Source organism: Pipra filicauda, unplaced genomic scaffold (assembly GCF_003945595.2).
Source record: "Pipra filicauda isolate LSUMZ 115617 unplaced genomic scaffold, ASM394559v2 scaffold55_size4083901_pilon, whole genome shotgun sequence".
NCBI lineage: Eukaryota > Metazoa > Chordata > Aves > Passeriformes > Pipridae > Pipra > Pipra filicauda.
In genome coordinates this window covers 1,537,773-1,564,972 of record NW_024104709.1, presented here as the reverse complement: position 1 = coordinate 1,564,972, position 27,200 = coordinate 1,537,773, and the positions used below count along the sequence as shown (strand labels likewise).

At 40.6% G+C, this 27,200-nt stretch overlaps 1 protein-coding gene across 2 annotated transcripts in view; it reads right to left on the bottom strand.

Moving 5' to 3' along the window:
• PHACTR2 (phosphatase and actin regulator 2) overlaps nt 1-27,200 on the bottom strand; it is a 138,846-nt gene that overhangs the window by 109,056 nt on the left and 2,590 nt on the right. For both annotated transcript variants that reach the window (XM_027751473.2, XM_027751476.2), the window contains exon 2: nt 26,523-26,925. In XM_027751473.2, coding sequence (XP_027607274.2) covers nt 26,523-26,820 — 298 coding nt within the window. In that variant the 5' untranslated portion in view covers nt 26,821-26,925. The remainder of the gene's footprint in view (nt 1-26,522; nt 26,926-27,200) is intronic.

Below are 27,200 nucleotides of genomic sequence, written 5' to 3'. Positions count from 1 at the left end.
ATATTTGTCACTGCAAAGATCTGACTCCATAAGATGCCATTTCGGGCAAAATGTTTCACTTCCCTTTCACTGTGTCTGTTTCTTCCCACACAGAACTCATCATGCAGGTGTCTCTGGGAGAAGCTATACTTGTTTTTAGATGCTGTGGGTTTGAATAGTTAACGTCAACACTCTAAATATACAGCTTCATGCAATTATTCTAAGTGTCCACCAATTCCCAGGGCAACAACCACGCTGAGTCAAGTGATCTGTAGCCCTCCAAAAGGTATTTCCTTCTGTGAAGTCCACTTCCATTCACCAGTGGTGGGGTGGTTTCGCAGGGAGGGAAGGAAGGACACACTGAAGGCATGGGAATGGCTGCAAATATCTGGGCTCTGCTACAGACAAATCCCAATCTTTCAGTCGGTAACAAAGATTGTCACTGCAAAAGGATGCTTTATAAACTGCACCAAAATCCTTGATTAGTAACATCTCTATAAATACAGTTGTTAGATGCACATTCTTCAGGCTTTAGGTATGTGAAAACCATCTCTCCTCTGGCACATACTTGAAAATTGCTAGGCAAAAGAGAGAGCCTCTTGAGGAAGTGCTCAGTAGTATGCATGGATAGGCTTCCCTGGGTAAGGGTAGAGGGTTCAGCACAATGCAAGACCAACCTCTAACAGACACCTTCCCTAAACTTCAGCAACTATCATCTCAGCATCACTGGGAGAAGGTTTTGCCAAGTATCTTTTCCCCACCTTACAGAGGCAGAAGAGTTTGAGAGCAGGACAGTAACAAGGATACACTTTTCCTGTGAAGAAGCTAGAGTTCAACCTGGAAATATTGTTAATACACTGCTACAAGTGCACAGGATACTTTATTTTGCCAAGCAAACAACAAGAGCCTTTTGTTCCCCAGGAAGACTTTATCCTTGAACAGCCTGGACAGATGCAGTGGATCTGACTCTTGCCAAAAGCTGTGAGGGGAGAAGCAACACCTCTGAAGTCAACAGATTTAAACTGATAGAAAACAAGATGAGAGTGGGATCCAGACAGTAATATGTGGTCGTTGTAGGTTGGGAGTTTCACAGCACAGATGGGTTTTCAGAAGGAGCAGGAAGGGGCTGGGCATATGTTGAGTTCAGTGCAGAAAAGTGTGGCAGGGCTGAGTGAGAGGAGGGACAGAGGAAGTGGGAGAGGAGAGCAGGGACATGGGGAGAGGTCAAGAAAGAGGTTTCAGCATATCATGAAGAGAGGCACTCAGCAGGAAACAAAAGCATTGGCGAGAAAAACATCTCTAAATGCTTGATTATTTAGGCAAATTGTACCTTTTTTTCTGAATCTCAGCTTTTAGTGAACTCATATCTACAAAGAGGCATCATATGTGTTTGGTTTGAAGTATCTGGAAAAATAAACACAAAGTTTTTGTCTTTAGCTTTCCCACTGATCCCTTTATGGAGGTTTTGCATGTGCCCAACTGCTAACATAGCCCTGGAAATCTTTAGAGGATTTCTTGGATTTGGATGTGCTTGAACGAATTGTGCCATGCCCTGACATGACCAAAAGTAAATATATACTAACAGTATCGTTGTGTCCCCATGAGCACAGCTGCACAGCTGGTGATGGGAGCCTCAGAAACAAGACATCTAATGGTTTTAAGGATTTTTACTACTGTTTAAACCAGCTCAGAACTATTAGCAGGCTGTCTGCCTTCAGAGAACAATTAAATCTACTCAGAGTCAGGTCTAATCGACATGCTGGTAAAAATGCCATGTCTCAATGTCTGCGCTCCATCCTCCCTCTTAGACAGCCTTTACTTCTGTATTGTTTCCATTTCTTCCCTCCTCTTGCTCTCGCATGAGGACATGTACAGACACAAACTAGGCTGTGGTTAGTCCTCCGTGTTCGGCTATTACTGGGAGTCAAACTCTTAGACCCTGTCATGTACCAGCTTCTACAGAGCCAAGTGGGGCTGCAACAGGAGGAAGGTGTATAGATCAGAAATTGCCACACATCTTCCACTGAACTGCTAAGGATTTGCTGTCAGAAAAAAAACATGCCCTTCTGTTTGCTCTTTGCAGTCTCCCAAAATTGAAAATTACTTGGAAAAGCAAATGGCTACTAAAGGGATTAGGGCTATCATTTGGGAAAGAGCAGAAGATATATTTTCCTCTCTGTCACAGAAAACTGGGTAAATGTTTTGGGAGAAAGGCTACAAGACCTGGACAGCCATTTACAATCCCTGGCGTGGGTGTTCCTGCATTAATGTAACATATTGCTCACATAAGTGAATTTTGTCAGGCAAACTGAAATAACCTCTCTCCTTTTCTCTTTAAATATCACAAACAAGTGCTTTGAAACAAGTTACTATTCCTGTGGAAACAGATGAGTTCCAACCAAAACCTTACCTCAGAGCACGGCCTTTGCTACCCAGAGCATCAGGCTAAATCAGATATAGGAAATAGAGAAAATCAGTTCAAAATAAGACTTTTGAGTGTAATTTTAAGGTAGCCGGCTCCTATAATCCTCAGTATTATATGATAATAACAAGGAATAGAAAGTTTGCATCCATGTGTACACTGAAATAAAGTTCCAGACTCAAACCCCATTTTATGAGCTGCAGGCTTCCCACACCTGAGCTAGACAGTTATCGAGCCTGTTATAAAATGTTCTGGCTTTGAAAATCCATTAACATCTTTGACCGTTCTGAAACCATCATGATATTTGGCTAGATGCAGTATTTGTATTAGAATAGGTTTTCTATAAAGAGGCCAAATCAAAGCTCTGTATACAAGGACAGACAGTTTTGGATCCTCAGTTTACCTCTGGCTCAGTTGTACTGCAGCAACACCTCCACACTCAGTATTTGACTCCATCAGAATGGCTAATACAAGCAAAAATGCTTCAGACTTCTATTGCCACATAAGCAGTGAACACACATTGTAAGTCATAGGGGTCAAGGCACCAAGAAGAAACAAAAGGCCTTTTACTCTGTCAGTGAAAGTTACAATAAGAAACAATAGTTGAAAACTGAGAATAGGCATTTTCAAGGAAAAACGTATCTATTGCAACACCAAATGATTAAGCTACCAAGGCTATCAGTGAATTTTCTGTCTCTGGAGGTCATCACGTCAGGACTGGATGTCTTTCTCGATGACAACAATAAAACATAAGTTACTGAGCTCAATAAAAGGGTAAATGAGCATCATTTAATGGCTTGTATCACACAAGTCAGACCTAAGAACCCCTTTGGCATTAGTGCCATGAATCTGTGTAAAAAGGTCAGTCTTCATTATCCTTACTGAAGGGAAATGCCAGACCTTTATCATGCCTAAATGACTGCATATAATAGATTTATAGAACATTTTACCCTATTCCTTATCTTGGGACCTTATTCTTACCTTCTGCCCACCACTCTTTTGTGTGTTCTGCAGATTCCTCTCTTGCAGTCTTATGTACAGGAAAAAGAGAGACATAAACAAAGGTCTTTTTCTGTTTTTCCTTAAAATCTGCAAACAGATAATTCAGTAAAGAAAAAACAAGGAAAGACAATATATCCTGGTCTGAGGATCTGAGGCGATACCCAATTTATGGTGAAACCAACAGCAAAACTGCTGCTTCAGTATGGCCAGGACTTCATCTCTAGACATAAAACATGTGGCCAGGCTTATGTTAAGGATAGGGGAGATTCTGGATGCTTCAGTTTGTTTTAAGTACTATGAGTGAAAATACATGAAGAAAGTCTTCAGCTACGCAGTAGAAGAGTGTGCATTTGTCTTAACCCTCTCTCTCAGTTGAAGTAAAATTTAGACATGTGAGAGCTAGATAATGTTCACTTAAATGACAAATGCCACCCTTAGAAAAGTGATTAAATAAATATTGAAAAAGCAAAAGCAGCTTTTCAAACTTTGAAGGCTGACAAATTACTGCTAGTGTGAAGTCATGCATGATACATGATGCACTGTACACTTAGCCAGACATACTTGGCCACCTCGTTAGAGGTTACTGGTTTGCAACTTGATTCATGAAACAGAAATCTGACCAGACATAAACTAGAAATGATCAGAGGAGACACTTTACAAGATCCACTAAAGAGAGAAACAACTTCAGCTTGCTACCTTACTGTCTCTTCCCCTTAGGTACTGCTAGGTACTGTTATCATATAGATCTTTCCACTAACCTGTATTGCTTTTGAACCCCATAGTGCACATAATAAAGTAAAATCCATCAACCAGAAGTGACTATCAAATAAAGGAGTGCTTCTAGGTGCTGCCAGGTGCTGCAATATTTGTAAAAGAGAATGGCAGGAGAGACTAACTAAAGTAGAGTTAAAGACACTGCTTGAGTGTGTTCTCCCAAATGACTTTTAAAAATACCTATTTATCTATAAATTTATTCCCTAATTTACCATACTGGGACTGAATTCTCAATTAATTCAGTTTCTGTTCCACATAGAAGGGATTTGCTTTACACACCTATAGTCCAAGTTATTTTATCCATATGAAAAACTGGTATCTGTACAAGGTCTGATGGAATTATGTCTCACCTCTTCAAGCTCAGCGTTATTACTACTTCAGTCCCTGAGTTTCTTTGGAGTTGCAAGGATTACTTTCCTCCTTCATGGGCAGGATATCAAGTTGAATGGGCTGTGTAACAGTCCAATGTGCCTAAACAGGATCTGTCTATGTTGTGCTAGTAGAGACCCCTGAAATTAAACACTCGTCTTTTTTTCCTGTATCTACTTCACCTGCTCTTTCCTGACCCAAAATGAAATATTTATGAATGAGAACTTTCTCTTCATGATCACCTGCTCAAGGGATCCAGCTAGACTAGAATCGCAGCTCTGTATACTGTTAGCACAAGGTGCTTCATACTTCCACAAAAGGATATTTCTTTTTAATGACTATTAGTCAAAGATTGACTTTGCTTATTTAAGTGCAGAAAGTGTGGTGAATTGACTGTCTGTTAGTGTATGTGTAATTTGACTCTTTGTACCCTCATCAGTCACAGAAATGTCTGTTCACTTTGACTCCTGCTAAACTCTTGTCCCTAACTGCTTTCGGTACCACATAAAGCATCACTTTACCTTGCACAGCTTGATGATATTCTAACAACAGCAACAGAACAGATGTTCAAATGCACCTCAAAGGTAGTGAAAGGACAGGTATATTTTAATTATTATAAAATATAAGTTTTCCCTGCGGAGGCTTGTTAACAACAGCAGTCATTTTTATTCTAATTTGGTAGCTAATATGCTTGCCAGGAATTACTGTAAAATGCTTGTGACAAACACAGAGCCCAACTGATATCAGCAAAGTACACCACATAAATTGGCAAGCTGGAGATGCGCCATATGCAGAGGTTGGGAAAAATGCATTAGAAAGAGTTTGCTTTTGCTGAATGAATAGACAAGGTAAATATTTTTCAGCTCAGGATGAAACTGTGCCACCATAGGCTATACTTTCATGAGGCCGCAGCTGGCCAGTATAGCAGAAGAAAAATGAAACCCCAGAGTAATTTCAGGTAATAATGCCAATAATTCAGCAGCCCGAACTTTTCCTTCTGAGTCAGAACTCCAACAGTGCTCCACTCCAGCATGGAGCCAGAGGGTGAACTACTGTTAATATAACAAAAACTTCCAGTGCCGAGTGGTGTATTACGATGAACTCAGCAACATGTTATAAATCTGGTACAAACTGCTTGGTTGCTTTGCACAGAATTATGCATATCTTGGGAAGAAGGGCAGAAAGACCAGAGAATTTGACTGAAGAGGAAACAAAGTAGCCAGGGAAACTCTAGAAAGACATCCTAAGGAAAACGTAAAACCAAATGCCAGGTGAAAAAGACTGAGCTGCAAGCAGTGAAATGATGCCCTTTTGTTTGACTCCCACTGTCTTCAGGGAAACAGAACTTAGTGCACAACCAGATGAAGAAATCGAAGACATTTCTGCTTCTATTATCAATTTCTCCTCATAAGTGAAACAGCACATCAGGTTGTGTGGAAGTTCAAAAAGCGGACAAATGGGGATGGCAAATTGGTTTGTGCTATTTCTTTCCTTCCTTAGCTCTTACTCAAAGTAATCTGTTTATTGTAACATGCCTTTCACCTGGGCATCCATTCCCAGGGTGTCATGCAAGGCAGTTTAATCCCTTTTGTGGCAAACAAGTCAGCATTCTTTTCCTGGGGTGGTAATCAGGCACAAAAAGAACTCCAGAGCAACATTTGTATGGCATTGCTCCTTTTCTTTTGCCCTTACAATAGCAATCACTTGCAGTTGCAGTGCCTGTTTGGTGCACAATCTAGGATGCTGTAATTAACTTCTGAACAGTCTTTCTATTAAAGCATCAACAAAGGTGTAGGAGGGGAAATGATGTATCCTGCTTCATTTACTTCTAAAAATAGTGACATTTCACCAAGAACATGCTGCTTGAATTTGCCTGGAGAGCATATTTAGATGCACAGGGAATGGTGCCCTCTTGAGAGCCATATTAAAAAACTCATTAAAGCTATTACAAAAGGTGGTTGGGTATTTCAGAACTATGTTGTTCTTCTCTTTACATTGCAGGGTGGTGAGAAGTATAAGCTTCTTTCCTTCAATGAGAAAGAGAATATTATAGAAAGACCCTGACAAAAATATATTTGAAATATTCTTTTTATTTGCATTATTAATAGGTTTGAATTATTAAAATGTGATGAATTTGAAATAGCTAATTATTTTACTGCTGGTATCTTTTTCTTTTGTCACTGAGGTCAGCCTGGACAATGGGATTACAATGAAGATTGTTCCCTCCTGGATTTCCCATTTTCCATCTTGGTTTTGAAGCACAGGTTTGCTGTCTTTTCATAATTTCCTTCCTCTAATTTGTTTTCAGTCTACCAGTGTGGCTAAATGGCACAATCATATGCAGTCTTAACCTCCCAACCCTTCTGCTCTCTACTTGTCCTCTCAGGTCACATTCTTCAAGTCTAACAAACCCCCAAACTCCAAGCATTTTGGTGAAGTCTTGAAATGGTGTGTTTCTTGTGGTAGTTTCAGCATTTATCTAAAGCAGTTTTTCAAATATCTTTAAATTCTTACAAAACCTTAGCATTGAGCATAAATTACTTCACAGTGATTAACCTCTCAAGTGCTTTGGAATTTTACCTGGATTGTGATAATGCTTTCTTTGTGTGCCATAGTGTGGTGGGGGAAAAAAGGTGTTTTTCCCCCTTGAGTTAAAAAAAAAATGGTAACCCCTGAGGAGGGTGGTGTCTCTCTTGGTGTTGACCCAATCAGCACCCCTGCAAAATTAAAACATATCACACCAGACTGGAAAAGAAGGGAGATGAGGTAGCTGGAGGAGAAGTGGCCATGTTCCGAAGCCACGAGGAGAAGGGGCGGGAGCCCCGCTGGGGGGCCTAGGCCCCCCCAGCCCCCAGCTGGGGGGTTGCAGGAACTTGGAACAGTGTTAAACTGGGCCAGGTACTGTAGCTAAGAGCTGGGGGAAGTTTCTCCACTGTGAGCAGCAGCAGGAGATACTGAAAGCAGCAGCAGAGCAGCAGTGAACGGAGAGACTATGGCAGAAAGCCAAGGAGATAAGAAATAAGCATGCAGCTAAGCAGAGAGACAGAGAGATGTCTGAAGGAGAGAGAGAGAGAGCAACAGAGCAGGACTAAGCTCTACAGAGAGAGTTTTGGGGTAAGAACTGAATCAAACCCCCCAAACCTTTGTGAGACCCCTCCTAGGAGGAAGCGGTGGACGCCTACTTGAGGGGAGTCTTGGAATGCAGCAGTACCAGAGAGAGGAGCTGAGAAGCTCAAAACATCCTGGAAGCTGGACCAGGACAGCCAGATGAAATGCAGAGGGGGTGACCTTGCCCCCCCACTGCTGCTGCCTGGCTGGCAGCCTGAGACAGAGCTTGAGGCAAAGACTTTCAAGTGAAAGCTGCCCGAGACGTTCTGACTCAGGGGTAAACCCCCTGAGGAAAGGGACCGTCATGAAGACCCCTGCGCTTCGTGATATGACGTGGTGAAGTGAGCCTGTCCCTGCTTTCGCAGTCCACGGGAGAGAGAGAGACCTTCGATTGGAGTCAAAGAGCCGAGAGGGGTGAGAGAAGACCCCTTGTGTGTAATGGAAAGAAATCCAGCTACAGCTACAACTACAACCGCTGTGTGGAAGAAGAGAGACTGCTGCTCTGAAAGTGGAAAGGATCTTTCCTTCTTTCCTTCTGAATTTTTATTGGAGGGAGAAGAGATTTGATCCATCGTAAATATTGCTTTTTCATAGGAGAGATAGTTAGGATTATGTATATAATATATTATAATATTTGTGTAGTGATTGTAATATAATTCCCTTCCCCCCATATTGAGTCTTGTGTTTTGTCTGGAAAACCCCTCTCACACTGGGCTGAGTTGTGGGAGGAGGGCTTGGACTCGGGAATTGGATTTTGGAGGTCTCAAATTATGACACATAGTTATATGAAAAACAGACCAAAGGAGATGTATGCAAACTGACAGAAAGCTGTATTACCTCTTTGCTTGAATTTGTGAAGACCATTTTGATTCACAGTGCAGTCCTCTCCAGTGCTTGCAACTTTCCTGGCTTGGTAATAGTTGCAAAATTTGCAAGGATATTCTGTAATCCTACATTCAAATCAAAACTGAACCATTGAGTACAACTGGGCCAGGGATTGCCCTGTGCAAGATCCTGCATGAGATGTCCTTTTAGACTGACAGAAAACTGCTGATAAATATTTTTGAGAGCAATTTATCACACTGTTGTACACCCACTTCATGGAGATTACATCTAGGTCGTGTTTCTATGGCTTACGTGTAAAACACAGTCCTGTGGAACAGCCTCAAAATCTTTTTGATGTTGAGATGTACCAAATCAAGACACATCTAGTGTTTTCCTTCACCAGGCAACTTAGCTCTCCAAAGCAGAAAATCAAATGCATTTATCACACATTTTCTCTCATTTAGTTATTGACTCAATTATTTTCTAAGAACTTGCCAATTGTTCAATGTAGCTCATTCTGGAACCTTCGTAGCATGACTTTCAATCTAACTGGTCCCTGGCTGTTGTTATAAAACATCACACCAGGACACTGCCATGCAACAGTGTCTTGCAAAGCCCGCTCTCAAAGAGCCAATGTCAGCTCCCATGCTGCTCCAGACTGTAGCGGGGTGCTTCGCTGAAACTCTGCCAGCATAACAGACACAGCATTGACTGTGGCTTGCTCTGGGAAGCCATACATGGAAATAGTAACACAGACCCATGTAATTAATTTTCCTGTTCAGCTTTCAGGGATGGGGGCAGAAGAGACAGCATGGTACACTCATTCATTTGTCACCTGCCAGCCAGTCCTGGGGAGAGAGACCTCCAAACAAAGTGCTGTGTTGCTACACCAAAAGGAAAAACTTCTTCCACATGTAGCAAGGACAATCCAGGCCAAGACAGTTGCTCGGCTGAGCAAGGGCTGCCAGGGATGGTGGAGTGCCACAAACTAAGCTCAAGAATGCATAGAGAGGCCCAACAAATAGAGGGGAAGAAAACAATGTCACTGAAATATTTGTAAAGAGCAGAAATATAAATCAGTTAAGGAGGTACTTGCTCTCAAGCTGCTGACACATGGTTTACAAGATAAGATGAAAGAGATGAAGTTGATCTAAAAAGAAGATTGTGCTGGCCCCACATTTCAATGAGCCCAATTAAATTAAAGGAACAAGCCTGTCAATGCCTATCTTTGCTAGAAATCAGCCATGCAGCCCACTGATTGTCTGCACAGTTATACAAGTCCTATAACATTCTAGTAATTTAACATTTTTAGTGACTTTGTATCCATTTTGCCATGCCTCTTTTGGAAAAAGATGATGTTTAAAGACAACTAAGCAAATTACATCAATTTCTGAGCTAGACCAGTCCACAAAGACCCTCCTATGACAGGTTTAATGATCACATTTCTATTTTATGAAAGTCAAGTGCAATAGATAAACTTTTTCATATGCTTAGTCAGAACTTGCAAAATCTCTGCTATACATCTCTCACAGGTTTTTAAGTCCAAATCAAAAATTAAATCTCTTCAGAAGAAAGCTAAACAGTTAAACTAGAGGAAGCATTCAGATACTATATTGTCCTAAGTCTTCAATAAGCAATGAAATAAGCTACCCTATTTCTTGCATATTTAGGTCAATGTTGTATCTGAATACAAAAGGTTAGTGCATAATTTTCAAATTCATAAAAAACAAGCGAAACCAAAACAAGACCAACCAGCCAACCAATAACAACAAAAACCAACAAACCAACTGTGCTTTTCATCCTGACATATTACCAATCACACATTTCAAGACCTGGAGGGAATCACACCATGCTTCCTCCCCCAGAATCCAGGACAGATCTTTTACCACCCTGCTCTAGCAACACAGCCTGACCCAAAGCTTTCAGAAAGCCTGCAGCAACAGTCCTAGATATTCTTGAGCCACAGGGGCTGAAACACACCAAGCATTTCTTGTGGGTGTTGTGGAGTAAGGGAGCTTTGGCTCCTTATCCTTGCAGATGCTGCAATGGCTGCTTGGACATTTTTTTTTTAGTTTCTCCTCCTCGTCCCCCATTCATCTGCACATATATGTGGGAGATGGCCAGAACTTACAGATATAATTTCCTGGACATGGATTACATTCTATAAAATGACACAGTCATTTTTCACTGAGTCACTTTTCATGATCATTTCAGCAAGTATTGAATAAACAATAGATAAATACTTTGATAAGTTAGTAAGAGTGTTCTTTTCATGTTTTATTTGGTGATACATCATGGGAAAACTGCTCTAACTTACTTTTAGTCATATATCTAGTGTCTATAATTTTACTATTTCATGTAGAAGAAAATTCCTGTTGCAGATGTACTGGCATACATGACCACTTTGGTGACATCTTTGATACTTATCAATTGCGTATGAGCCACTTAATGTTACTGTCAGTTTATTTCATGAAATACAGACTAAAAGCAATAATCTAGCCAGGCCCTCTTCCTCCAAGAATAAAAGAAAAAAAAAAAAGAAAACAAAAGCTTTTTCCTGCCATAAAATTGTTTACAAGTTGGAATGAATGAGTGATTTCTCTCTTTCAGGCTTCTGGGGAAAGCCTTTTTCATGCTGAAGTAATCAAGCTGGGAGAAGGAATTACTGTCTTCAGGCCTGTTCAGACTAGTCAAGGGATTCTGTATCTGCCATTAGAGCTACATACATCAAATCTCAATCTCTAGCAGTCCAGCAAAACATCAGGGTAAACAACAACTACTTAAGTGCATAATGCCAATCAAGGTCTAGATGTGTATTTCTGAACACATTTTATAGATCCAATTGAGTTTTGTTTTAGAAAAGACTACTTCAAGTTCAGCACATACAAAAATTTTAGTCCAATTATTTTAATGATTTCTTTCTCAAAAGACTACATAATAAATGTACAGCTCAACCTGAGAGTCTGCTTTGTGAACTTGCTGTGGACCAGGGTCAAAGCACTCTGAGCAAATACTGGAAAACCTGGTACTAATTAAAGCCAGCTTCTCTCATAACAGATCAATGTCCAAGTGTGCAACAGGCTGCCGGCAAATAATAAGAGCTTCTGTTAGTTCCCAAACAACACAGACAACAGATCTTGCTCACTGACTCCTCAGCAGTTTGACAGATCAATACAAAACCCACAAGCCCCGACCTAAGTACATCAGAATCAATATGACAAGGAGATCCAATTTCACTAGCACAACCAATAATGTCAAGCTTGGCTGAGGGAAGAGCAATGGCTGATAATAACATTTTGTGTTGTTTAAATATACATTTTATGGATTAGAAAAAAAGGGGTGGGGCGACCTTCAAGAAATTTAAAAGGCTGACACACCATCCCATCCCACTGCAGCTTTGTGCCTTTAAACACAGCTGAGTTTGCACTTAAGGCACAGAAAGTAATGACGACCCTGCTGTGACTTCACCTGGGAAGGAGAAGAAACCGGGCGAAACCAGCTCAGAGCAATCTACCAACTCTGCTGCAGGAGGGCTGATCACTCCCTATAAACAAGCCTGTATTTCCCGTCTTCTCGTCCTGCAAGCAGGAGCAGAAACCCAGCGCCAGAGAAACGGTGTTTGCTGATCAGCATAACAACCGCCCCATCTAGTGTATCAGCCTCACACGGCAGCATCTCGCTGAGACACAGAACCTCTCACCCACACGAGATTTCCCCCAGCACTCCCCTGGCAGCCAGCTGGGCAGCTGGGAGATTAAGACACCTAAATAAGGGTATGGAGACGATAGATTATGGGAGGCATGGCCAATGGGTCAGAAGATGGAGGAGGCAGTTGTGAGAATACGGTGTTGAGGCGTAGAAGGTGTACAGCTGGGCTTAGGGAAAGCTGTTTTGGTGGTGACAAGGCCAGATGCCACTCTAATTGTAAGGATGCTCTTAGCTCTGAAGTCTTATGAAAAATAACTGAAGAGGCAACAAAACAGGAGCTACAAGAGGGCTAATCCTACTTTATGGCTGGGCAATATATTTCCATTTCAACCTAAGCACCCTCACAAAACCCAAAAATCTTTGCTTTTCCAACTTTTTTCCATTTCCTTCCTCCTGCAGCAGGAAGATTATTGAAGCTGTTTGTCCTTGTAAACAGGCAATATCATGAACAGCAAAAGAAAGCTCCATTACCTTATACATTCATTATATAGAGAAAAAATAAAAAAGATTGCTCATATGAGTGAGGCTTTCTTCAAGCAATTACTATAGTGCAAATAAATTGTTTAAGGCCACCAACCTACTCATTTGCTGTTTTCTGTTGTATAGTCAGTGTTTTTAGGTTCCTTCACAGACCTGTTGGAAAATCTTGGTCTGTGGACAATTCTCCTCATATCCATGGCAGAGTAGACCTGGAGCTAGTAAGAGTCCAGCACATCAGCTCTGTTGGCCACCACAGGCAGATGGACTCCTACAGTAATTGATACTAGATGGAGAGCATCCCCACTTCTCCCACACTTGGTGTCCATCGTAGTACAAAAGATCTGGAGAATAAAGATTTTCTACTAAACAGGAATCAAAAATGTGCTGAGCCAAAACATAGTTTGCTGGACGTAAACTGAAAGAAGCAGAGCAGAATCAATGGATTTTTACAGACAAAAAATCATTTGCTCTGTTTGTGAACGTAATGGTTGGACTAACCAAAAAGAAGTATCAGAAATCCGAATGAAGTAATTTCTTTTGTTCCTGACAGGGATCTTTCACATTTTAAAATTTTTCCATTTTCCTTTGCTATCTAAGTCAGTATTTTCTTCCTCCTCCCTGGCCCTTCCTACTCTTTTTGATACTATAATAAAAGGACTAGTGGAGGGAGATAATATCCCTCATATCAGAGAAGAAGACCTAACACACTCCTCACTCCCACTCATAGGCAGCAGAGGTTGGAAGAACTCATAGATAATCCCCACCTCTTCCTGTCCTCACCCAAGTAATACGGAGCCCAGGCAGGGCTTTCATCCCAGAAGGAGATCCCCTTCCGTGAAGTTAGGCTGCCTGGAGACACCCACATCGTCAAGTGTACCTTCACAGGGCTTTTACAGCATAAAGGTAGAAGTTGCTCTATAATGCCTACTATGGCATTGTTCTAGATGCTTTCTACTTCCTCGTTGTTTAATTTCCTTTGGAAAACAATCTCACATTAATTTTGATCATTATTGACCCTGGGCAATCACAAAACGTGTTAATGCATCTCATGCCTGCTTACATTAGGATTTTATTAAGAGGCTGGAACTGAAAAAAATTGTGTCTTCTCCCAAAGTTTTCAACACCAAAGTCCAGCAGCCATTGAAAATAAAAAAACACAGCTGAGAATGTGACTGTAAGAGCCAAACCAAAACAATGTTAAGCAGTGGAAAGTCACAATGAAATCATAATCCCAGAGACACTGCAGTAGACTTAATTGGCAATGCACTGCTACATTTCAAAGAAGGGGGCTGCACAGCAGATGAAGGTGAAACTTTGGTGGGATGCAGTCACAGCAATGGCTTGGCTGGACCACACCGGCTTAGCCTGAGTGGCCTGTTCCATCGAAAAATGCTTGGCCTACTGGAAGTACTAGGTCTCCTCCCTTTTCTTAAAGCCAGTGCATTTCCTGAGAGATCATAACATCTGTATTATCCCAAATCATTGAATTGGGAGGAAAAATGACAGCACAGACAGAAGGGGAAAGAAATGGGGTGCCCAGCTCTTTCTCCATCCATGGCAAGCTCAAAGTGCAGTGACTGAAGTCTGTTTCTCTGTTCAGAGCAAGGATCCATATGCCCAGCCTTCAACCTTCAGCATTTCTCTTGAAGATACCCAATAGCTGCCAACTGGTTCCTTCCTTCCCTGTGGCTGTGTACCTGTATTTTTTAGGAGAGAAAGCAAGGCTCCACCAGTCTGATAGCTAGATGCTTATATTTCAGTGGTTTAGAAAAATGTCATTTAAAAGAACTGGACTGAATTGAAGGTGGGTAGTTATTTTTTCATATATACCCACATCATTGTACCCAAGAGCCCTTCAGTGCCTATGTACATGGCATACTTGACATGTACATCTTATTCCCTGTGTTCCATGAATTCTCAACAGAAGAACTCATACTGCAATTTTACAGAGAAAAAAAAATATGCACCCTTTCTAAAAACTGCCCTGCAGTTTTATGGCAGTATTTATTTCAATGCCCACTATCCACACAATTCAGCCAATGTTCAGCGCTTACAGAAATTCCAGGGCTCAGAGCAATCCACTTTGGGACATTACATCCCTCAGAGCATCACAGAGAGAAAGTATTGCATTAGAATATTATTGCAAAGAAGGAATTTTGGTTCCTTGAAAAACACCAGCCTTTACTATAGGAGTCTTCAACATCAGGTGAATCCCACAGACATGTGGCATCTATTAGATGCCACTGAACTTGGCTTCTGATTTTTCCTTGGTATAATGATTACACTGGCTGAATCACTTTCACAGTCATCCCAAATTGCTGCAAAAAAGTCACTCTTATAACTCTGTTTCTGAAAGATTAAGCTCACACTAACAGATGGAGATTAGGGCTACTGAAAAGTGCACATATTTTCATAGTTTTCATTGACAGTAAAAGGATGAGAATCAGAAATCATTTGAATGTATTTTTAGAACTCGGGCTCTTCTTACAAATGTGCATAATTTGAGGCATCTGATCCTAAATTTGAGAGAGATGCATACTGGCATTTGTAGAGGTCTTTCTGGATTTTTTTCCCTCTCTTCCATTATTATGCTAATCAATGTTTGTATGAAAACAATTTGGAACAATTCTCATTTACTTCAGATATGATATGCATGAAGTTTAGTTTTCTGGGATTTATTTTCTCTGTGGGGTATGTATAACTGAAACAAATTCACTGAAGCAGAAATATGGAGTTCCAATAAATATTAGAATTCACTTCACTAATTAGTGCCTGAATTAAAATCTCCTTGATATAATTCTTTTAAAAGGGCAATTGTCTTAGAAGGCAGACAAAACTTGCTTATTCGATGCACTTCTCACTGTCAAAACCCAGCTGATTAGAATTCATCTAAATATTCGAAATATTCACCTAAAATCATCTAAATATATACTTACCTTAAGCACAGGATAAAAGTGCATGTAACAGAACTCATCTTCAAGATACTAAGGGAGAATTTGGGTTTGCCCTTTCATTTCGCTTATCCTATTGTCAGTTATTTATTTGCTGCTTAGGAGAATTCCTTCCCATCTCTTTTGCTTCCCTCTACTTTTGAAAGACATAAAGAGGACACCCTGCCACAGATAGAAGGTCATAGATGTGGCTCTTCCAACCAGTCAAAAAGCAAAATGCATCTTCATCTCCTTAGCCCAGTGAGTCTGGTGCACATGGATGGCTTGCATGCTCAGTCCTCTGTCCCCCTCCTGTCATTCTTGACTTGACCTAAACACAGAGCAATTAAAACAAAAAAAAACCAAACCAAAACAAAAAAACCCCACATTTGCAAAAGACCCTGCTCATTGCTGCAAAAAAGAGTTTCTTTTGACACAATTTTTAGTGCCATTCCATATCTGGTTTTAAGTGCTTCCAGCACTTAAAGCAGAGAAGCTTTCACTATTCCTCCTGGCAGATTATTCCCCAGTCCAATAAATCCCACTCCCAAGAAACCTCTTTTACACATGCTTGCAGCACTTTTCCAATCTTGGCCTAGAATGAATGGAACAAATACTTTTTCCCCACAGAGTTTACATAATAATGCAAGAAAGTTGGAAAAGCTGTGTGCTCCACTGAGTTACTTCCACTCACCAGGAATTTACGTGATAACAACTTCTGTGTTGTCTGAAATACATAATTTCTAATTTTAATAAATTACAATATCTCTATTGAAGTGCAAAGCCATCCAAAACAGACAATATTATTACAAACTTCATAGAAGACATAAGAAGCATAGAAGCATAGAAAATCTTTAAACTGCTGACACCAAGGCAAAGTCTCATGGGTCTTTCTCTGCCTGAAATCAGCAGATTGCTTACAGATATCTTGCTAGCACTCATTTTGTCGGTGATGTTTTCTTTCTCTTTTTAAAAGACTGGCAACTGAGTTATTTTAGACATTATAAAAAAGAAGTGCTTTTGTTTTCATTTTACATAACCCATCTTGAATTAAAAGTGATTTCAGAGTAATGCCTAAGTTGCTGTTGGGCAATTACCTTGCTATTTGAGACAGCGTGCCACCTTTCCTCACCCAAGGATAGACAAACCTGTGAAGCTTCCTGGCACTGCCTCCAGGAAGTGAGTGAAAGGCTTTATTTTTCCCCATGGAAATTGCAAGGGGAGGAACTTTCTTGCACGGTCTGCTGATCATCAGGAGAGCTATTTGACACAGAGCCAAAAAAGGGGCAGGCAGCACATCTGAAGCTCTCCCTGAAGTCTTTCACCCCTGTAGCTGAAAAAAAGTCATTTGCTCTGCTGTTTCCCTCCCACTCTGGTAGGTCCTGCAGTGCAAGGGTTTAGCTTTCAGAGGCTATTTCAGATAGACCACTAAATGCACAAGCATGTACAATGCACTCTTTACCACGTGTGCAGTGATAAACATCTGTACCACAGAGCAGCTCTTGGCTTGTGAGCCACAATCGTCTACAAAATTACATATATATTCACCACTTACCATAGGAAGATCCCATTAGACAAATCCCAAGATGACTTTCTAAATATGAGAAAGCTCTGAAAATTACTGCATTGATTCTTTGGAAATCTTTCCCCAAAATGATTTTTGCTATTTGTAGATCAAAAGCCATTGTTTATCTCAACTTCCAAAGAATAAGGCAAAATTCATAGCAGATGTGCCTCCAAATACTTAAATAGCTGGGTTGCAGCCTATTTTTTTTGGATTTGCTATTCACTAAAATAAATTATTGTGAAATATGCCATTCAGTTTTGTTTGCAGGAAGACATAACAGGAAGATACCATTATTTTTTTTTAAATGTTAAGGGCTCAGAAGTCAAACGCCTGGAAGAAAGATGCCATGCCCCTGGGGAGGTGTAACTCTCCCTTCTTGGCTCACTTCTAAGGACACAGAGTCAATAGTCTACTCAGAGAAACACAGGCAGATGTGGCTATAAGCCTAATTAATAAAGGCAGCGTTGCCATGCTTCATCCTTGGGCCTAGCGCAGTTCATATCATGGCTTGGGATGTCCACTGGTCCCTGATGAATTACACTGGCTCTGTTCTGTGTAAGTGAAATAGCTCATTTCAAATCCAACCATTCTGAGATAGCCCAAACTGCTTTAAATCAGAATAACATTCAGAAATATGTCTTGCAGATGCTGTCTTTTTGTGCTACGCTTTGGTAGCACTCATCTTTTTTGCAGATAAAAAGGTCACAGTTTCATTGGTGGTTTAAACCACTAACATTTACTGGCAGCCCTGACACAGGGCAACAGAGAAATTAAATTAAAAAGTGGCAAGCAGATGACTGCTAATTATCTTTTCACTCATAAAATTTAAATATAGCTCCTTGTGTTTGAACACAAAGAAGGCCTGCAATTAGGACACATTCAACTGCAAATGCACCACAACCCCCTCTTTACTGTGCTTGTAGATGACACAAAACAATACCTCAATACTAATTCTACTTGGTGCCTATAATTTTCTTCAGTACTGTGTATGTTAGTCACAGATATAACTTAAAAGCTGTGATTCTCCCCCCAGAAACAGGAAAAGCAAATACACATGCTCTGAAGTTAGAACTTTGCTCAATGTGCTCTTTGCGCTCAGGTTCTGTTCTATACTGAACACCCGTATTCTTTCAAGAAGGCATTTTAACCTTTGATTTAGCCATAAGAAAGGAAAGTGGTAGTGGTTACACTTGCCTTGTAGAGGTGGACAGGGTCCCTTAGGATAATAACATTTCTGTGGCAAGGAAATTCTGACACTTCTTTGCTGCCTTTATTTCTGTTCCTGCTCCCTAACCTAGACGAAAAAACCTCCTATACCAGATTTCTGTATGATGAAAAATTATAAAAACATCAGATTAATTTTTTGAAGTGACAATTTACCATTTTTAGATTTTGTCAGATATTTCTCCTGAAAATGCAAAAGTGTGCCTGAAATCAGGACTGTTTCTACAAAAAAAATTATTTTCATAAAACTTTTATTTTATGAGGAAAAATTTGTATTCTAAGAAACTGAAGATAACTTGATAACTTTAAATAAAGTAAGGATTGTGCCAGAGTTCATGTTTCCTGATCCTTGCCACTGCGTCAAGCTTTATCTTAGCCTTTATCTTAGCAAGGCTCTGAAGCATTTCTCCTTCATTCCTAATATTTAGCAACTCTTTCTTTTAACATTTTTAGGAGATATTTTAGCCTTTTGCAATGAATTCGTAAAATTGAATGAATCTCTGCTCAAACTGTACAAATTCTGACCTTTATCTCCATGTGACAATCAGAAAATAAACTTAATGTTTATTTACTTGATGTTATTAATTGTAGATAATTGCATTATTAGTTTATAAACTTAATGTTATTAATTGTAGGTTTCTAGTCCCTTCACATCTCAGTGCATCAGACTCGAATGGGCAGGATGAAACCTGACATATACCCAATCAGACCTACACAGAGAATCACCAAACATCTAGGCTATCAACACAATATAAATGACATTTACTGGAAGCTATGGAGAATACAGAAAAGAAGCTAGCAGAGAAGAGGGGAGTGAAAGACTGCGAAGGAGGTGACAGGAAGAAAGCGATAGATGAGTGCCTCTTATTTCCAATATAGCTTGAATAGGAACAACTGGGGTAAAGATGCCAAAACTGAGCTACCAACTGATGCATCCAGCTAATGGAAATAGTGTGTGGTATTGTGCAACTGGGCAAATTCCCCAAGCAGTAGCCAACACAGTTTGTGTGTGAGACTGAAATCATGTCTGCAGTTCAAAGGAATCAAAAAGCAGCTCCTTTTAATAGGAAGCCACTCTCTCTAAACAAGTTTTTCTTCTGGATACTGCAAATCACATAAAAATTAAAAAAATTAGATCAAGCTGTAAAATACATATTTAATTAAAAATAAATAATAAATGCTACATTTCCTAAAAAGAAATTAAGACATTTGGTAAAAATATGATCATTATTTTAAAAAGAAGCCATTTACACACAGTATTTTAGCATGTGAAGTGTCGCCATGTTGCCCATCTCTGGTAGAATGCTTACTCTTCCACATTTCCTTCCCAGCCCCATACTGTTTGGCCCTGTATTTCTCCAAATACACCCAAGTGGTTTTAACAACAACATGAGAAAGGGGAAGGGCAATGCCGAATGTGCCAGATATATATAAATAACATAAGAGAGATGAGAGCGGGTAGAAAAGTGTCTCGCCACCTAAGTGTGCAGTGGTTTAAGTTGCTCTTTAGCTCCTCTTCTCTACAAAGCTCTCCCTCCACCTGATAGCACAGCCAACCTGCAAAGCGCAGTGGCTTTGAAGCTTCAAGCTGTATTAAAGCAGTGCAAACACCTCTGAGCCCTTTATACTACTTGATACTGATAAAATTTACTAATATTTCACTGCTTCAGCCTTTCAAGTTCAAAAAATGTAACAACATCAAAGGCACTTACAGAATTTATACACAGCATCTTAAAACTCCAATTCTGCATCAAAACTGCATGATGGGCAACAAGTTTTCTCAGCTCACCACCAAGGGAAGTGTTAACTGCCTAAAACCTCTGCTTGTATTTCAGAAAGATCACAGTGCTTTCCACATGAATGAAGAGCAAGAGTAACCCTTGTTGTGGTGGGATTTAAAAATGACAATCTCAAAAATAAAGTGAGAAGCGGTTGAACTTGGAACATCGAAGTCAAGATTTTCTATTTTCTTCTATATATCTTTCCTTTTGTGCCAATTGATTGTACCTGAGAAAAACTAATTTTACCTGCAACGTGCCAGGTAAAATGCTAGGGGAAAGAAAAGGAAAAGAAACAAAAGAAAGGAAAAGAAAAGTTTATAACTGAAGATAGGTTTGCCTTATGATAAAGCATATTCTATAAGAACTACTAAAAATTCAGAAACAAGACTAATACTGGGTTTATTGAAAACTGAAATCCTACAGGATTTCTGGCACTGAAAAGATTCTGACTTCAAAACCAATAACAAATAAAAATTTAAATTCTTCATCAACCTTTAATAAATCTGCCAACTGTCCCCAGTCTTTTGACCTTAAACTGTGTCTGCTTTTTCAGGAAATAATGGCAAAAAGAGAAGGACATGAGGAATGGGGTAGGGAAGAAAGATAAATTATTTATGCAAATTATGGATTTGACTAATGATATGTTTAGGTTTTAAAACCAAAACAAATGCTTTTTTTTTAACAAGTTGCTTACATTCAGTAAGAGAAGGAGCAAAATTTTTCTTCAGCTAATCTTAAGATCAATTCTTCAGCCTTCATACCTGACATGTGGTCTGATATTAAATGGTTACTTACTAGAAGCCACACAGCAGCAGGAAGTGCTAAATGCCAAAGGGCCTTGAGAAACTAAAACACACACAGCAGCAAAACACTGAACAGATCCCCCCATTCAGCTACTGATTAGCTGCAAAACACACATTAAAGCCTATGCTGGAAATGTTTGCAGCTCAATTTCTACTTAGCCAACCATGAAGATTATCATCACATTTAGAAATTTTTTTTTTCAAGCCTGAGCCCAAGTCTGAATATATGACTGTAAAGTTTTTGTCTCAGAAACTGGGTCATGTGTAAATGACATATAGAATACATGGTTTGTATTTGTAAACCATAGTGTGCCCAGGGTTTCCCCTTTCACACTTAATCAGGCTAGGCTAATAACAAGAACCTACTCCAGTTATTCTGCAAGAGTTGGTGTGGAATAATATCTTTTAGTCCAACATAAAACAGGCAGGTTCTTATTTAGCATGCATTATGGTATAAACTCATACTAGAAATGGCTGACTATATTCTGACACACGCTTCTTCCCTGCATGCACATCTATCTTATAAATTAACCTGGTTTTCAAGCAGACTTGAACTTTGTCAATGTATGCAGTACAAAATGTTCTAAGATTCCTGGATTTTTCCTCAGCATCAGTCTGAAGTTACATATAAGGTTGACCAGGATGGAATTTAACATTAGACGATGGTCTAAGCAGATTATTATAAAAAATAAATGCTTTAATTCTATAAGCATATGTCAAATTTCATATGGTTATGTTTGCTGCCTCTTCTTGATACTTCAAATTTGCAAATTGATGAAAAATAATAAAGCAGACTTAGAGACAGGATACAGAGTCTCTTGGAAATGATACAGCCGTGTTGAGTCTAGTTTCTAAATCACTCAAAATTATTACTTGTTTTAATTTCTACTATAGTTTTCTACCTCAGATTATCTGCCTTAGTCTTCTTGCAAAATTCTGTACTTCAATTTATGTTGTAAACAAGTCTTGCTTGATACAATGGAGAATGATATTTTCCTATAACTCCCATATTTTCACTCAATATACCAACATCAGCTGCTTCAGTAATGGTATTCTCTCACAGCATCAATCTTCTCCCTCATCAATTCCATCTTAGAACTGAGAAACACTATCTTTCTCACCGCCCTCACAACGCACATCTGATGTCTTCTTCACAAATGCTGAATTCAACTCCCATAGACCTTGGTAGGACTTGATGAATAAGGAAACTGGAATCTGTAGCCATTTGGGGAAATATGAGTACAAGTACAGTGGGAAATACAGGCAAAGGTTAACAGCTACCTACCTACTCATGCAAAATTTACTTTTTTCCCTAGATTCCATGCCCCCAGATAATCAGGTCAATGTCTAGATTATGAGTATTTTGGATTTCACCATTTCTAGATTGTCAAATACCCTCCGCTGTCAAAAATGCTTCCTTTGCATCAACCAGAAAGTTTGTCCATTAAGAAGAGTATCTGACATTTTTTAAGTTTACAACGTGGAGCACTCTAACAATGAAAAGCTAAAATAAGTCCAAAAATCCTCAATTTTTTTCTCATCTAATATCAGCCAGTTTGATGCCCTGATCACTACATGAAAGCTTCCCCAGTTCTTCACTTAATTGGGGGATTTTAAGCCATCTTTTTGCTCACTCTATTCTGGAGTCAGCAGCAGATGGCTTCGTAGCTGTTACTCATTATCATTTTGAATAAATTAACCCGCAAAAATTCCGAAAATAATCTTGGCATGTACAAGTTTTGAGGCAGGACTGTCATTTGCACTCTGGCTCTCACTCTCTTCTGCAACCCAACATCTGGGGTATAGCCTGAGGTATTGATGAATTGCTGTCTGAATTCTCAGGTAGGTTTTTTTTGTCTGACATTAGAAAGGCTCAAAAAAAAACAGTGAAAAGAATGGAAACATACATGAGGAGCTCACCTCTCTATCTGAAAGGTGCATTTCTTACTAATGGAACAAATTATCTGAAACTTCTCCTTCTTGCTAAAGAGCAAGACCTCAGGAGGAACTGCAACAATATGACAATGTCAATCCCAGAGTAGAGATGGGTGGTTTTTTGACTTCTGGTCTGAGCAGTAAAGTTCCCTTTTCACCAAGATGTACCTCAACACAGACCTCACTGCCTTCGGAACAAAATGCAAGGCTGTATAGCAAAACCCACAACACTAAAAAGAGAGCAAACTCAAAACTGTCTAGGCGGACATGAAGATAAAGAATGGGCACCGCAGCAGTTGAGGTTGGTGCCTGAGGGCTGTCACAAAGAGAACCGCTGTCTCCGCTTCACAACCGGAGCACAGAGGTGGCTGATATGAAACAGCACACCTCCTCCACCCTGCACCCCAGAACTCACCACTCATGCTGAGAGCTACCTTCAGCCCCATAACCACACAATCTAGAGTTTGGAAGAGCTCTGGGAAAGCATCTGAGCAAGGTCTTTGTTTCAATTGCAGTTCAGTCCCCATCTATGCTGGGCAAATCAAGAAAATTGACTAACTTGATTCACCTTTAAAGTGGGTTTAAATCTAGTCACTAAACATGGAAGGCTGCTTAAAGGTATGTAATTCAAGCAGCTTTCTTCAAGTGCCTCTGGTGTTGCTCTGAAATTTAGGAGAGTAAGTTTTTCTTCACCAGTCTCCTTTAGATGCTCTAGCAAACCAGCCAGTTGTCAGGTGGGGCGTACCACGACATCGAAGTGATGCACAGGCTATGCCCACCACAACAAACTAGAGGTATGCTGCCTTTGAACTTTGCTGACATTGCACTTTTTCAGGGTCTAAATCAAAATTCCAGGTCATGCCACTTTTACTCATGATGAGGTTCACCTTATTCTTCCTAGGGGTTACAAGAAATAAAAAAAGAGTTGGAAGGTAAAGCTCTCACAAAATAACAGCTAAGGTGAGAGCCCAGAGAGAGAAATTAAGTAATCTTCTACTACTAACACTAAAAGAAAAGGCCAGATTTAAGAAGAAAATCCTGAAAATATATTGTCCTCACATACTTGATGGCAGCTAATGAAATGAGATGCTATAAAGTGATACCAGGAAGTTGCTTCTGTCAATGTGTAAGAATAGCAGAAGAAGAACTGGTGGTAAGAAAGCACAGACAGTATAAACATGGGGACCACCTGACCAGCCTCACTGCACTATCAAGATACATATAGTACTGACCTAGAATAACAAACAGATGAATTTTATGAGCTGCTGCCAAAGTTGCTTTAAAAAATCTATTATATATCTGTTAGCTAGAAGAGTCTCTAAAAATATTGCCTCTTCACAGATCCCGCATTGAGAATGGTGAATTAGGAGGTGGTAAAATAAATGACAGTGTGAACCACCTATGGGGCAGCAACCTATCACTGATGGTGTGAGAGGAAACAACGTCTTCTCAGCAGAACTGGTGTCAGGATCTAGAAAATGAAGACAAATATGCAACAGAAACTGCAACTTGTGACTTCAACAGTTGCAAGTGATTCAGCCCAGGAACAGGTGGCAAGCAAGCATTTTGCAGGTTATTTAAAATGCAAATTGTTCTATAAATGCAGCAGCTGGAGCACAGGTAACATCTGATGTAAATGAGTGATCTGCTTTAATCAAATGGTATGGTTAGGGAAAAAAGTAGAAGAAAAAAAATACTGCCTCTTTTTGTTTCTCTAAATGCTTCACATTTCCATCCCCATTACAGTTGTTCTCTAGGTTACTGGGGGAATGAAAAAGCAGGTTATTTTAATGGCACCTCAGTATAAAACCAATTCTCTAACCACCACATTAAAAATTAAACAGCTTTGCATCTTTAATGCATACTTTCCTTTTTAAAGAGGGAATCAACACTTGTGTTGCAGAATATGTTTTTGCTGCATTCAATGAGCAGCTGGAAAAAGATACAGGAAGCAGCAATGGAGAAAATACAGAATGAAAGAAAATACGTTAAAAAATAAAAACCAGAGAAAGCAGCATTTGTCACTTACTGGCAGGAAGTGACAAATCCTCAAAAACCAAGAAGGGCAACAGGGAGGCCTAAATGTTGTGTGTAAGAAACTACAAATAACAACACATCTTTGAAAACACCATCATTTTACTTCCATTGGATTTGCCAGTTTCTCATAATGAACCCAGCTCATTGTTAGCAGTCTTTGTAGTTAAGCCGACAAAAAACATAGTATAACATTGATATGGTCTCAATCCTGTCAACCTCTGTGACAATCCTTCTGTGTCAATCTCTCTGGATCCAGGGGTGTACACATCAAGTCATAGGGCGTTGTTCACGCAATATTATTCCAGGCAGTGCTGAAATACACCTTACACCAAAAAGTAGCCCTTTCTGATTTGGACAAATCACTGGAATCTCCTCCCTCCTCCCTGTCCCAAATGTCCTTCTCTGGACTAACTTTTAAGTAGACACAGAAAAAGGTAGAGCAAAAAATTATACAGAAACTGGCACACAGAGTTGTTTTTGCTTGCAGCCTCTGGCCCCACAAGTTGAATCTACTTGCTCCTATGTGACTAAGCAAGTTTTCACTCCCACTCTCCTCATCAGGCAGGCATAGCCTGTATACTTGAGCCTCCCCAAGCACATGGTCTGCTTTATCTTAAGAGTCCCTGAGGAGCAAACATAAGAGGACATTGTGGTCCATTTTAGACTCAAACATGCACTGCAGTGCCTTATTTGTGCTGCAGCAGCAGAAGTCTCTCAGTGCATTCTGGAGCTTCCCTGATGGTGGTGTAGTTCTGTGCAGCAGTGTGAGAGTGCATCCAAAGTACCTACATCACCAGGGATGTATATGCCTACAGCCTCGTTCTAGTCAATACAGGGTTGATTTGCAACCAGGCAAGCACACATTTTCAAAATGTACTCAGCCCTATGGAGACCAGAATTTCATTTTCCTTAATGCCTTACCTCAGGAAACAGACTGACTAAAGAACAGCCCAGGGACTTCGGCCACTTTCAAATATCTGCAATGTAAACTAGGGCCCTCAATTCCTCTCATTTAACACAGCAAAGCTACTCTGAATCCTGCAGGAAGCCTACTCTGTCCCAAAGGTCCAGCTTCCATCCCCATATCATCCCGTGGGCACTTGCAGTGGTTACCTCCCAAAGGAAGATGGTGGAATACCGATTTACACATTTTTTTTTTGCCTCACCTACTAACGAAAATCAAGAAACAGATAAAAGTGCGTGGGGTAAAATTCTAACATGCAGCTGAAGTGTAATGTGTGAAGCAGTGGGACGAGAAGTTTTGATGTCCTGGCAATACACCCAGAAGCTTTCCTGGAACTTTTCTGCCCTTGCAGTCAAAGATGCTTTGTCAAACAGGTGGGTACTCATGGCGTTACCAGGATTCATTTAGGTGTGAGAACACGGGTATGATAAGCCAGGAACTTTCCGAACATCATCTTAAGGAGTAGATTAAGCATGTAAACCAGAGACGCACACTTTGGCCACCGTGTCCTGGGTCTGGGAGAGCTGGGCAGGGTGTGGAGGAGGATGTTTTTTCCCAAATTCTTTAGTTCAGCTCCGCTCGGAGGTCTCTCCCTCCCTCCCCCCCCCCCTTACCTGAGCCGCCCACGATGGACCGCAGCAGACAGGTTCTCCGGGAGGAGGAGAAGGAGGAGATGTCGCTTTGGGAGCGGCCGCGGGGACCGGGCAAGGACCAGACGGGCAGCAGTGCTGCCCCGTTGCTCCCCGGCCTCTCAGCCATCGCCGACCGGGAGCCGAGAGTTGCAGGGAGGAGAGAAGAGGAGAGAGAGAGGCGGCGAGGGAGGGGACAGGGAAAGTTTGTAGAGGAAGAGCCGCCTCCCTCCTCTGACCGCCCCGCAGGGACGCCGTCGACCTTTTGGGTCTCTGGGAACATAAAATTTGTGTTTGCACAGGAGCAAAGCGAAGTGGAGGCGTAGGTGCGCGGATGCCCCCATTCCCCGGGGTGTCTTCATGCTCCTCGCTCCCGTCATTTCCAACTCTCGGGGGAAAAAAAAAAAAGAAAAAGAGAGTCAGTTAAAAAGAGCCAAGCAAACCACATTGCCAGTTCTGTTTTGTGTAATAGGGTGCCCTCCCCCCTCCCCCCGCAAAACCAGGAGGTTGCACAAGGCATCGCACCCCTGCAAAAGAGCGAGGAGAGCGATGAGTCAAATATCTCCCCCCGTCTTTCTTAAAGATTGGGTTGCACGCAAGAGGCTTTACTCCACTAACTCATGGAGGAAGGTACTCTCCTGCCTTTCAAATCAGTCACACAGA